This window comes from Lithobates pipiens, unplaced genomic scaffold, assembly GCF_037356315.1.
Source record: "Lithobates pipiens isolate NorthernLeopardFrog02 unplaced genomic scaffold, aLitPip1_a1.2 Scaffold_10, whole genome shotgun sequence".
Classification (NCBI taxonomy): domain Eukaryota; kingdom Metazoa; phylum Chordata; class Amphibia; order Anura; family Ranidae; genus Lithobates; species Lithobates pipiens.
Window position 1 is genome coordinate 158,129,416 of NW_027507686.1, and position 13,276 is coordinate 158,142,691.

The 13,276-nt window shown below is 37.8% G+C and overlaps 1 protein-coding gene across 1 annotated transcript in view; it reads left to right on the plus strand.

Moving 5' to 3' along the window:
• CHD9 (chromodomain helicase DNA binding protein 9) overlaps nt 1-13,276 on the plus strand; it is a 318,355-nt gene that overhangs the window by 284,222 nt on the left and 20,857 nt on the right. The window contains 3 exon segments of the mRNA XM_077458469.1: nt 29-301; nt 4,294-4,459; nt 4,750-4,892. Of these exon segments, the coding sequence (XP_077314595.1) occupies nt 29-301; nt 4,294-4,459; nt 4,750-4,892 (582 nt within the window).

Here is a 13,276-nt window from a genome sequence, read left to right on the forward strand (position 1 = left end):
TAACTTTAAAAAAAATGTATTTCTGCAGGATCGCGTAATAATTAACAGATTGGACAGCATTTGCCAAGCAGTATTGAAAGGAAAATGGCCTACGCCACGAAAAACCTATGATGGGGTCCGAGTGGTGACCTTCTACACCAATCAACTACTAGATAGCCCTGGGGCTGCCACAGAATACAGTGAATCAGGTGTACAGCCCCCCACCTGTGTGGCCATCAAAACTGAACCCTGCCAATCACCACAGATGTCAAAGGTGAAGAAGCATGTACCAGAAAAGGAGTTTACAGTGAAAATCAATGACGTATGTTTATTTTTTTCTCTTGCCCTGGGACCTGGTTGCTGTGTGCAGCATGCTCATTCTCCAACTGGCTGCCTGCTCTTTTCTTACTACTTAACTCCTCCAATTTTTTGGGGTTGATCTTGCTTTTTTTGTGCCGAATTTAAGCTCATTGTGCTTGGACCTGCAAAACATTAATATGACCTGTGATTTTACATGGCTAACTTTCCAGCCATTCTGGATTTGCTACCATTTTATGCTTCCACAAGGTGCTCTTTATTGCACTGCCTTTAAGCGCCATTTTTGTGTGTTCTGTTTTTTTCCCTGGCTGTTTTTAATATTTTTAGCATGCATTTCCACATGCTTCGCAGAGACCTGCATTTTTATATATGGCAAACTGACATGCTTTTCTACCAAGAGTATACAGTTATTGCAGTTAGTAATAAGCTTTTGCACAATATGCCTAAACATAGCCTTCCTACTATATAATAGGTATACGGTGTGAAAAGCTAGTAGGCACAAATTTAAAAAAAATACTTAATGGATGAAAAGTGGAATATGCTTTAGGCCTCCCTTGTGTAGTTAGCAAGGTTTTTCTTGCCCAAACTCCCCTCTTAAAGTGAATCTGACACAAATCTAAAAAATTCAGATGAAGCATATGATCACATAATACATAAGCAAAGGTTACCTTTAAAGTGTATGTCCAACCATTATTAATGACAGAGCAACCATTAGATCCATGGAAACTGGTAAATGCATTTTAATTTCAATCACAACCTTACATGTAAACTTTGAGCTCAGCCACATCCCCTTAGTTTTAAAGGACACCCACTTGGTCAATGAGACCAACTTCTACATAACAGGAAAAACCTTTTTTCACATGCGGTTTTCATAGAAGGTAACCTCTGCCAATGCATGTTTTTTTGCTCATGCTCAGTTTGTAATACCCATTGTTTGTGACCGTTTTTCTGCAAGCAAAATGTAGGCCTTCGTCAGGCTTCTGTTTGCCTAGGTTCTCCAGACTTTGTTCCTCCATACAGGCAACCCTGAGAATGGCCATGGACAAGATTATTTTTTATCCTGATATAACAAAAATTAGATGATACAAACAAAATAAAAATCTTGATATTTTAAAATACAAAAAGTGGATATGTTGGTGATGTAGCAGATTTTAGTTTGGATATGTTTTTATTCAGTTTTATATTTGCAGTTTCAAAACTGTATAATGGTCACTAGTCAGAATTCAAACAAAGGAAGAGGTTGAGTAAAGAAGAAAGAAATTAAGTAGAGGCAGGAGGGGAAAGAGGTGCAAAAGGATAATGGTCAAACCCCAGCTTACTGAACATTCCCAATAACTGGGCAGTGATAGGGTTACATCTTTTAACAGAGGCCACAATAGTTGAACCAGAAGTGTGGGAGGGGGCCCAGAAAAGATCATGTAAGTATAATGGAGATAGAGCTTGGTGATTGGCATCCCATTAAGGCTTTGAAAGAAGCAGATTTAAGTAAAGTAGGTCTTCAAAAATGGGGGCATGTGTCTTTTGAGCTTGTAGATGAAGCTATGGCGTTATATAAAGATAAACCAGTCTGACTGTTGTTATTTTTATGGTCAATGCAAAGTCATTAAGTCATGGAGAGTTCAGTATTTTTACATGACAAAGTTGTGGCCATAATGCCTTGAAAAAAATCAAACACTTCAAGAGTCTCTAGTCCTGTGCCAAAGGCATTCTTGTCAAATAAGGAAGTGAGGGTGCCAGGTAAACGAGATAGGGATGGTACAAACTGGTCCCATAACAAAAAGGGGAGACTTGTCGGGTAAGGGAGAGAATCATGTTAAGGATGGTGTCAGGCGTAACCATGAGGGAGAGCTCTAAAATCCAAGTAACGGAGGTATTGTTCTAGTTGGATCACTCGCTTAACATAACCACTGTAAATCCATTCAGCGAGTCTTTTGGGAAAAGCTGCCTTGTGATAGAGCTTGTAGTCTGGGAACATGTTTCTGCCAACATGTTTAGGTCTCGAGAGCATGAACCATTTTGTCCCCCACAAAAACTCAATAACGTGAAAAGGCAGATGGGAGGGATTATGGATATGGCCTTGAAGACCAGATACTATATCCATCTTTAGGGTAATAAGTCTACCAAACCACAATTTTTTGATCTTGAGTAATTTTAGTTAAGACGGTCAGTTAAGGGTATATAGGTTCCCAGATAGGTGATAAAATCTTGATTTCAATTTGAAAGTTAATATGTTTTGTAAGTGGACCCATGTGGTTTTGGGAAGAGTGATTTTTAAAATTTTACATTTAGTAGTGTACGCTTTGAAATTGTTGAAATCGGCAAGGAATTTGAATTTCTAAAGAACAGTGGGGAGACTAATGATTGGTTGTGAAAGGAACAGTAGTAAGTCATCAGCAAAAAGAGCTAGCTTATGACTTTCCACACAATCCTGGAGGCCTTTGATAAATTAATTGGCACAAAGTGTTATGGCCAGGTATTCCATCACCAGGACATAATCCAACAGTGCCAATGGCTCGTCATAAAACACCATGATCTTATAGGGGAGGAAGTTGCCTACTCCAATTCGATGGAGAAGAGCTTCTAGAAATAGGGCCAACTAACTCGGCTGAATGCCTTCTCGGTGTCGACTGTGAGGTGGCAGAGGATGTAGCAGTTTTTAAACATATCTCTGGGACTGTTCTTATTGATAACACTCCTATATAAGGATCATTTACTGACAATGTTTTATACCCTTTTGAAAAAATCAGTTCACTTCTACCAGTCTATTCATTTTTTTGAAATGCTTCTCTAAAGGAAGAAAAAAAAGATTGTTGAAACACATGAAAAGCTGTTCTCTCTGGTTAGCTTAAAGCAGAACTAAATGCTTCACCAGGAAGTAAAGGTATTTTAGCAGAAGAGATTTGCAAAGTCGCTTTTGACAAAAAATAACTTTTCTCCAGCTCCTGGTGAGTCTCTTGTGTTCTCTGCACAGGCAGACAAGTTTACTTCCACTTTAACTCACTAGAGATCCTGGGTAAAAATCAGGTTGGTAGAGGAATACAGGGATGGCTAGTGTAGCCTATGGTAATGTGAACCGGGTACTTGGATTAGTATGGCAAAGTACAGATCTTTTTAACCTCAATGGCAGCAGTACAAGGAAAAAACATGAATGAAGCATGTAGAGTCTATGGCCATATTTAGGAGTGACTGACTTAGAGGATGTGTCTGGATAATGTCTGATTCAACAACAAAATATCAACTAACCGGTTATTTACTGGAGCTCTAATTATAGCTATCATTCGTATGTCATGCCTCAATTTTAATGTTTCAGTCCTTGTAGTAGGCCAGTAATGAATGTATCCCTTAGAATATAATTACGCGCAGTTTCAATAAGACCGTTATCTGATCCTTTTGATACAATATGTAATTAATACTAAGGGAATTCATTATAATGGAGCGTTTTTACCGTTTTCACTGGAGTTTACTCCACGCCCCACCTGAATTCAGAAAATACAGACGGTGGTGTAGAGCCTTCAGTTTCCAATGGTGTACTCCTGTATACTCGCTGTATAATCCTGTAGAGAGCACTCTGATATTCGCAAAGAGGCCAGGCATGTGATATTGACACCTCATACAATAAGTCTTTTCTATTTTTTTTCTCATTCATTAATTTGAACGGAGCTTTGCATTCTTTGGAGCCCTAAAACAAACGAGTAATGCACATTTTTAGCTTTGTAGTGTAAAAGTCTACCCATAGTTAATTCAAAGTACAACAATTCGGGCAAACTCCTTCTTTGTTCTTTATTGACTTAAGATTCAATCTGAAACAAAATCTGTATGTGGCCAATATAGATGAGGGGAAAATTCTTTAAAACCTTGTGTTTCTTGCCTAAAATCTGACTGATCTAAAACTTTAAGGTTCTGCTACTGGACTTTTAGTCACTAACAGTTGGTATGATGTTTTATGTTATGTTGTAGCTTGGAGCCTTGCATTAATCCAGATGTGTTGCATTTTAGGAAGGTGGCTTAAAGCTGACATTTCAAAAACAAGGGATTCCTCAGAAGAGGCCTTTGGATGGTGAAGAGGCAATGGGACAGCAGCAGTATTTGGCTCGACTGCAGGATCTTCAGAATGCCTCTGAGGCCAGTCTTGTAACCTTTCCAAAACCCTTGGCAGCATCAGGTAAAAAGCAGTTTATTTGGCTGGCCTAAGAAATCCAGACAAACCGCTATATAAAATGCGTATTCTGTTCATCCAGTTTTGAGATTTATGTAGCTTTAGCACAGAACTGGATGAACACAGCCTAATTTTTCTCTTCTGCTATTTAAGTAACACTTCCTACAGGTAAGCCTCATTATAGGCTTACCTGTAGGTAAAAAGCGGCAAGCGGACAATACAACAGCTTTAATAACCCCATACATGGTACATGACGTGGTGTGGTCATTCATAAAGTTCTAATTTTTGATTTTAAGGTACTTCTAATACACTGCCAACTTCTGGTTTGAATGGTATGACATCAGATGCCCAGCCAACCGTCAAAAAAAGAAGAGGAAGGAGGAAGAACGTAGAGGGAGTTGATATCCTGTTTATGAACCGAAATAAGATGCTTAATCATGTGAGTCAAATTATTCATGAATTTGTTTTGAATGCCTACTGAAAATAGTGAAATATTTAATTTTCTTAAATATGGATTTAATTTGTGTACTACTGTGGCATAACTTGTTTGCCTCATCCTGCCATTGTGTGCCACAACATGTATGTGACTCCCCCATCAAATACCACTGGACAATAGTTCTGTGATGCTTGGGCTTAGTAAATGGCTGTTGCTTCTCCTCCATCCCTTTGAATTGGTATTGACATGAACCTTAACAATGTAGAACCCATAGAAGCCGATCAGGGGTCAATTTTCATCAACTACTTGAAGACCAGGCCTCTTTCTGACGCTTCTTGCAAACAACAGTTACATAGTAGGTGAGGTTGAAAAAAGACACAAGTCCAACCTATGTGTGTGATTTTATGTCAGTATTACTTTATATATCCCTGTATGTTGTGGTCATTCAGGTGCTTTTCTAATCGTTTCTTGAAACTATCGATGCCCCCCGCTGAGACCACCGCCTGTGGAAGGTAATTCCACATCCTTGCTGCTCTTACAGTAAAGATCCTTCTATGCAGTTTAAGGTTAAACCTCTTTTCTTCTAATTTGAATGAGTGGCCACATGTCTTATTAAATTCTGTTCCGCGGAAAAGTTTTACCCCTATTGTGGGGTCACCAGTACAGTATTTGTACATTGAAATCATATCCCCTCTCAAGCGTCTCTTCTCCAGAGAGAATAAGTTCAGTGCTCGTAACCTTTCTTCATAACTAATATCCTCCAGTCCCTTTATTAGTTTTGTTGCCCTTGTCTGTACTCACTCCATTTCCAACACATCCTCCCTGAGGACTGGTGCCCAGAGCTGGACAGCATACTCCAGGCGCGGCTGAACCAGAGTCTTGTAGAGTGGGAGAATTACTAATTTATCTCTTGAGTTAATCCACTTTTTAATGAATGCCAATATTCTGTTTGCTTTGTTAGAAGCAGATTGGCATTGCATCCATTGCTGAGCCTATCATCTACTAGGCCCCCCAGGTCCTTTTCCATCCTTGATTCCCCCAGAGGTTCTCCCCCAGTGAATATATTGCATTCATATTTTTGCCAGCCAAATTCATTATTTTACATTTTTTCCACATTAAACCTCATTTGCAATGTAGTTGCCCACCCCATTAATTTGTTCAGATCTACTTGCAAGGTTTCCACACCCTGCAGAGAAGTTATTGCCCTGCTTAGCTTAGTATCATCTGCAAATACACAGATTGAGCTGTTTGCCCCATCCTCCATGTCATTTATGAATAAATTAAATAGAATTGGTCCCAGGACAGAACCCTGGGGGACCCCACTTTCCACCCCTGACCATTCCGAGTACTCTCCATTTATCACTACCCTCTAAACTCGCCCTTGTAGCCAGTTTTCAATCCATGTACTCACCCTATGGTCCATGCCAACTGACCTTACTGTTTACAGTAAACGTTTATCGGGAACTGTCAAATGCTTTCGCAAAATCCACGTCTACAGGTCTTCCTTTATCTAGATGGCAGCTCATCTCCTCATAGAAGGTTAATAGATTGGTTTGGCAAGAACGATTCTTCATGAATCCATGCTAATTACTGCTAATGATACAGTTTTCATTAATAAAATCTTGTATATATTCCCTTATCATCCCTTCCAAGAGCTTGCATACTATTGATGTTACGCTGACTGGTCTGTAATTCCCAGGGATGTATTTTTGCCCTTTTTAAAATATTGGTGCTACATTGGCTTTTCTCCAATCAGCTAGTACCATTCCAGTCAGTAGACTGTCAGTAAACATTAGGAATAATGGTCTGGAAATTACTTGACTGAGTAACTGACGGATCCCCCGGGTGCAAGCCATCTGGTCCATGTAACTTATTAATGTTAAGTTTTTCAAGTCTTCTAATTCTGTCCTCTTTTAGCCATGAGGGTGCTTTCTGTGATGTGTCATGAGGATAAACACTGCAGTTTTGGTTACTGTGAAGCCCCCTGATTCCCTCGTGAAGACTGAGGAGAAGAATAAATTCAAGACCTTCGCCATCCCACCATCCTTTGTAACCAGAATCCCTTCCTCATTCTTTATGGGGCCAATATGGTCAATATGGGAGGACCCTTTTTTAATGTTTATATACTTAAAGAATTGCTCTCCTCGACTACGTGTCTTTCCTGTTCTATCTTAGCCGCTCTAATTGCACCCTTGCATTTCTTGTTGCATTCTTTGTAAACTCTGAATGCTGATGACGATCCCTAAGCTTTGTACTTTTTTTAAGGTCTTCTCCTTTCCTTTTTATGCATTTTTGCATTGGCGTTGAGCCATCCAGGACTTCTGTTCGCTCTTTTACATTTATTTCCCAATGGGACGCACTGGCTAATGCCCTTATTTAATATGCTCTTAAAGCAAACACATCTCTCCTTCATATTCTTTGTTCCAAAGATTTTATCCCAATTTATATCTTCTAGCAAGGTTCGTAGTTTAGGGAAGTTGGCTCTTTTGAAATTCAGTGTCTTTGTATTCGCCTTATATTTCTTATTTGTGTGATTTATACTGCAGCTAATTGACCTGTGATCGCTGTTTCCTAAATTGCCTCTCATTTCCACATCCATGATCAGGTCTGTATTGTTGGTAATCAGTAGGTCTAGTAACGCTTTGTTTGTAGTTGTACGTCTACCATCTGACCCATGAAATTGTACCGCAAGACATTTAGGAACTGACCAGCATGTCTGGATAATTAAAATCCCCCATGATAACATGATAACCGTGATATATTTTAAGGCAGAAGCCCTAGCCTAGAGAAATTATATGGGGGTCTGGCAATTTTCTTATGTCACAGAAAAATTGAGTAGAGCGGCAAGGTCTGGCAAGTCTTGTTGTGCCACATCCAATAGTGAAGGAGACTAAAAAAAGAGGGTTGCCCTAGTGGTGGACTTTAGAGACTCGTTCACAAAAAAATATAGCAAAATATAAAATGTATTTAATGAAATAAAATCATATCATGAAAGGGTTAAACAACATAATACATAAAGTACAAAGAGTTAATTATCCATACATAATGTATTTAACCATAACATTTATTCCTTACGCGTTTCGGAGCTCTGGAAGTCTCCTTCAGGGGCAGGTATACAGTATGGAGTACAGTTCTAATAAAATATAAACAACAGAACATTAGGATAGTCAACAAATTTACAAAAATAGAGTGTTATCATCTATAACAATATACTTACATAGCAACAATTGGTGTTATATGTAAATGATATGCCGTTAATTAAAAACAGGTAAGGTAGGTCAAAAAAATGCATGTATGTGACTCCCCAAGCTCCAAGAATCTCCACAAGTGTGTGATATTCAAGAGAGGCTTTAAATAGTAGGTTCTATGCAGCCACAGATTTTTTAAGGCCCCAAAAGGTAGGTCCGCCTGGCGCGCACGAGAGAGGCACTGAGGCGCCCAACTTTAAGAAGAAAAAAAGAAGGGAAGTAGTAGAATATAATGAAAGTAATACTAATATAATAATAAAAAAAGATGCAGAAAAAAAAAATATTTAAATTAGGATGGTAATTTGTACTGATACTTGAAAATTAAGATGAGTTAATATGAAATTATGTCTATTGTAATGGTATGCAAATAATGTAAAATGATAATACTGATACTTAGGAATTGAAATAAATTAGTATGGAATTATATCTATGGTGATGGTAAACAAATAATGTAAAATAATAATGGGCGAAGAAAAAAAAAAAAGGAAAAGTAGAAACTTGTTAAGAATTATTATAATATATTAAAAGAAAAAGGGAACAATAAAAAAAAGTATATGATTAGTGCCTTGAAAAAAATGGCACTGAAACATATAAAGTATTAAAGTAGTGAGTGTCACTAAAGTATATACCAGTATAAGAAGCAGATGTAAATGTTTAGTCCATACCGTAAAACAGATGAAGAGGAGATTTTTCTGACCGTCCATTCAGCATTCCACAGACTCCGCTGTGAAATGCAGACGGACCTGTCACTGAAGGTATAAATAGACCTCCAATCAGCCATCGCGAGCAATTCGCAACAGCTGATGGAGAAGGAGGAGAAAGAAGGCCAGGCGAATTTTAAAAGAATGATAAATAATTTAGAAAGCCCACCTTAGTGAAATAAAAGAAAAAAACATTTTTTTTTATTATTTTATAAAAAAAAGGGGGGGGGGGGCAATAGTATATATGCGTATACATTTCCACATAATTACCGGATATCAATAAGAATTAATAAAGAAGAAAAAAAAATCACATACAAAAACCTATTTTGATATAAGGGAAACTATAGAGCTCGGAGGTCATAGAAAATTCATAAGATTACATATTAAATTTTTCCAATAGGAGTTGACAATCAATGGAAATAACAGTAGATCCAAAATCCCATTACAGATACAGGATAAATGAAAAGAACTAAGAGTGGCAACAATTCCAAGAGTTAAACTGTTGATATATTTTAATACTAGCTAGTGATGGTATTCAATCCAAGATTATATAAAAAAAAATCTTTCATCACAGAAGTAGGGTCACTATAGAACAGAAGCATAAAAAATTGTTATTGTTGTTTGGACATTTAGTATGAAGCAAGATAATTTATTATTCCTCCATGCCCCCTGATGAGAAGCCTTCATCGAGAAATGGTTTAAACCAGATCTTGTCATTTAGGCCCAGGGTTTGGGTAGCCCTGAGTTTATATATCCATCGAGATTCTAGTTGGAGGAGGGCCTTATTCCAGTCCACCCCTCCCCCCAGGATCTGGGTGTATGTGGTCTAATATGAAAAATTTGATCTTAGGAAATTTACCATTGTGTACTATGGTGGTGTAGCGACCTAAAGGGAGATCCGGGTCACAGGATTGCATGCTAGTAGGGCTGCAACTAAAGATTATCTTCATAATCGATTAGTTGGCTGATTATTATTTTGATTAATCGATTAATCGGTTAATAACCTTAAAAAAAAATAAGTGGGTCAAATTGACGTTCATTTTCAACTACAGTGACGGGAAAATTTGGAAATAATAGAAAACTTCTTGGTCAAAGGAATTTTCAGACAGTGTATGTGTTTTTTGTTCAGAAATGAAGTGAAAATTTCAAACAAAATTCTTTCATTCAGCGAATGTACAAAGATGTTTCATCTGAATATTCTCAGCTGAAAATTGATCCGTGTGGCCAGCAGAAGGCTCGGTACACACCTATGCAGTTTATGCTTTTGATCTGTTTCTGCAGTGCTTTTTGCTGTGCGTTTTTGATTTTTGCACATGTGATTTTACCGCAATTTGCGTTTTTTGCATTTTTTTGGGGGTAGATTAAAAAACACAAATTGCTGCAAAAATGCATTACATTCTTTTCTGCAGCTTCTCCATTGAAGTATATTGAACCAAAAAAGCACAGATTTGTGTTAAAAGTACCTGATATTTTCTAAATATGCAGCGGCTGAAAAAAAGCACAAATATGAACGTGTCCCATAGGAAACCATGTAAATTAACTGTAGTGCATTTCTGCAAAAAGCACCAAAAAACACATAGATGTGAACCAGGCCTAATTTACAGTACAATAATATAATCACTACTGTAAAGGGCTCATTTTAGTTTTTTTTAACCCCATTATGTTACTGGCCGATTAATCGATTATAAAAATAGTAATCGATTAATTTCATAATCGATTAGTTGTCAATTAATCGATTTGTTGTTTCAGCCCTACATGCTAGGGAAATGTCTATAGGCCCTCTTCCAAAATTCTACTTTTGTCTTCCCACCATAAAAACAATTGCATTCAAATAATAGTAGATAAATTATTCCAAATGTACGACAGTTTGCAAAGTGTCTGGGATGGAAAACTTGGCCATTGGGTAGGGTTTGATTCTTTTGTGTTAACATATATTTACAGTAATGGCATTTGCCGCAAATAAAGGTCCCTCTATATTTGCAATGATTTTTTTCCAATCTCCCCCCGGAATTCACTATTGACTATCCTGTCTCCAATAGAAGTGGCCCGTTTAAACGTAAAAAGTGGTTTGGAAGGGACACATTTCCCTAGTACTGTATCACACACAAGAAGGTGCCAATATTTATCAATGATTTTTCTTATAGTATCTTGTTGATTACTGTATTTTGTAATGATTCTAGTAGTATTCGTATCCTTTTTCATTTTTGTTGACTATAATAAAGTTTCTCTTGTTTTTACAGAAGCGTGCTTGAAAGCTCGCTTCAGGGAGGCATGGGAATAGCCCCGCAGCAATGATCTGTCACGGAGCTTATTCACCTCCTCCCTAAACGTCGTATCTTCAGAGCAATTGCATCTCAATCTCAAGTATTGACTATAGGGGATTGAGTTTAAAAGAGGCTTGGGATGGAAGTTGGAAGCAAAAAGGATAGCGTTCCCTGCAGTGGGTTTTCTATATAGTTTGCTCAGAATGGAACCCGATTTCCCTCTGTAGACCTCAACATCAAGGAATGTAATAGAGTGTGTCAATCGAAAGATATAGTGAATCCTAGATTAAAATCGTTCTTATTGATTCACAAGAGCCACTGTTCCAATAGATCAGGGGGTCCGTCCCAGATGATGAAGATGTCATCGATGTACCGGTACCAACATAAAATGTGGTCCGTGTACATCAATAAGTCTTCATCATCCAGGACCATAGCCTCCCACTCCCCCAGGTACAGGTTTGCGTAGGAGGGGGCACAACAAGTCCCCATCGCTACTCCCTGTACCTGGAGGTAGTGGGAGCCATTAAAGGTAAAGACGTTATGTTGGAGAATAAATTCCAACATTGAGGTAATGAATTCTTTTGAAAAAGTGAAATTTTCACTTATTGCCCCAACACCTGAAATAATGGGCCTGCCAGGAGGATTTTTTGCATCCTTGTGAATTTTTGGTAATGCTGGTGTGCGTGGAAATTTATTCCTGATCTAGTCCCAAGTCTGTTTCAAAATGATGTTATTTGAAAATTCAGTGTCTACAAGTGAATAGAAATCATTGTTGTATTTTTTGACAGTGTCGGCTGGGACACGTCGATACCAATCACTGTTTTTAAGAATTTTATTGCACATGTTGACATAAGTGGCATTGTCAAAAATGACAATGTTGCCACCCTTGTCCGCAAGCTTTATTGTTATTTGGTTATTGTTGGAGAGTTGCCTCAAAGCTGAATAATCTCTTGCATGAAGATTGGATAAAGGTTTAGTATTTATTTTCAAAGCTTCCAACTCTTTACACATAAGTTTAAGGAATGCTGCTGCATTAGGGTGCAGGGCAAAAGTCAGATTTTTTTTCTTGAGTGTGGATTTTATTGGAAATTGGATATCACTAAAATTCTCAATCTCTTCCAACATTGCTGAAAGATTGATACAGTCAATGAGATCAGTTGGGTCATTTTCTTCTAGAAGGAAAACTAGTTCCCCAATAGCTTGTTCCTCTCGGGTTTGTTCTGCGGACGTTTTTTGCTTAGAGAATAGCTTTTTAAGAGTAATTTGCGGATAAAAAGCTGAAGATCTTATATATTTCAAAAGTATCAATGTCCTGGTTAGGACAAAAGTTGAGGCCTTTTTTTAAGAACAGAGATTTCATCATCCGAAAGTGTGTGTGAAGAAAGGTTGACTATATTGAAGTCAATCACAGATTGATCTGGTGATGCTAAAGTGCTACTTGCGTGTATGTGTTGCGGTTGTCCACTGGAGGTTGAGTGCCTGAAAAAATTATTTCTAAAAAAGACGGATCATTTGAAATGACATCAAATGCAGCAATCGTAACAGTGTTTTGTTCTTTGAAACCTAAATGTGGTGTAGAAGGGTTCTCCTGAACTAGTGAGGGAGAGTGTCAATAGAAGGTGTTGGTGTAGGGTGTGAGGACATAGCAAGTGAGGAAGATTTTTTTGTGTTGTCTAAAGTGAGTTTTTTAGCTTGTTTCTCAGTCAAGTCACCATGGAACTGACATTTTGTGCTTAACCCTATTTTAGGTTTGTGGCTTGGTTGGGATGAAGGGTTATAAGGAGGAATAGAAGAGGGAATGTTGCTATTCATTTGGTGTGTAGTGACTGGATTATGAGTTGAGTTGGATTGACTCCTATTTCAGTTATATTTGTTGAATGCAGGACTCCATTTGTAGGCCCTGCCATCCTTAAAGTCATTCTTATCCCAAGCAATTTTTTTTCCTGCTCCTAAATGCGTAGGGAAATAAATATTATGGTTAACTACATTATGTATGGATAATAAACTCTTTGTAGTTTATGTATTATGTTGTTTAACCCTTTCATGATATGATTTTATTTCATTAAATAAAATTTGTATTTTGCTACACATGGTATTTGTGCAGCAGTTTTTCAAGCTCTCAACCTAAGCAAAATTAGAGATAATGCGTGCCTCTTTTCTAAGGGCCACATTTT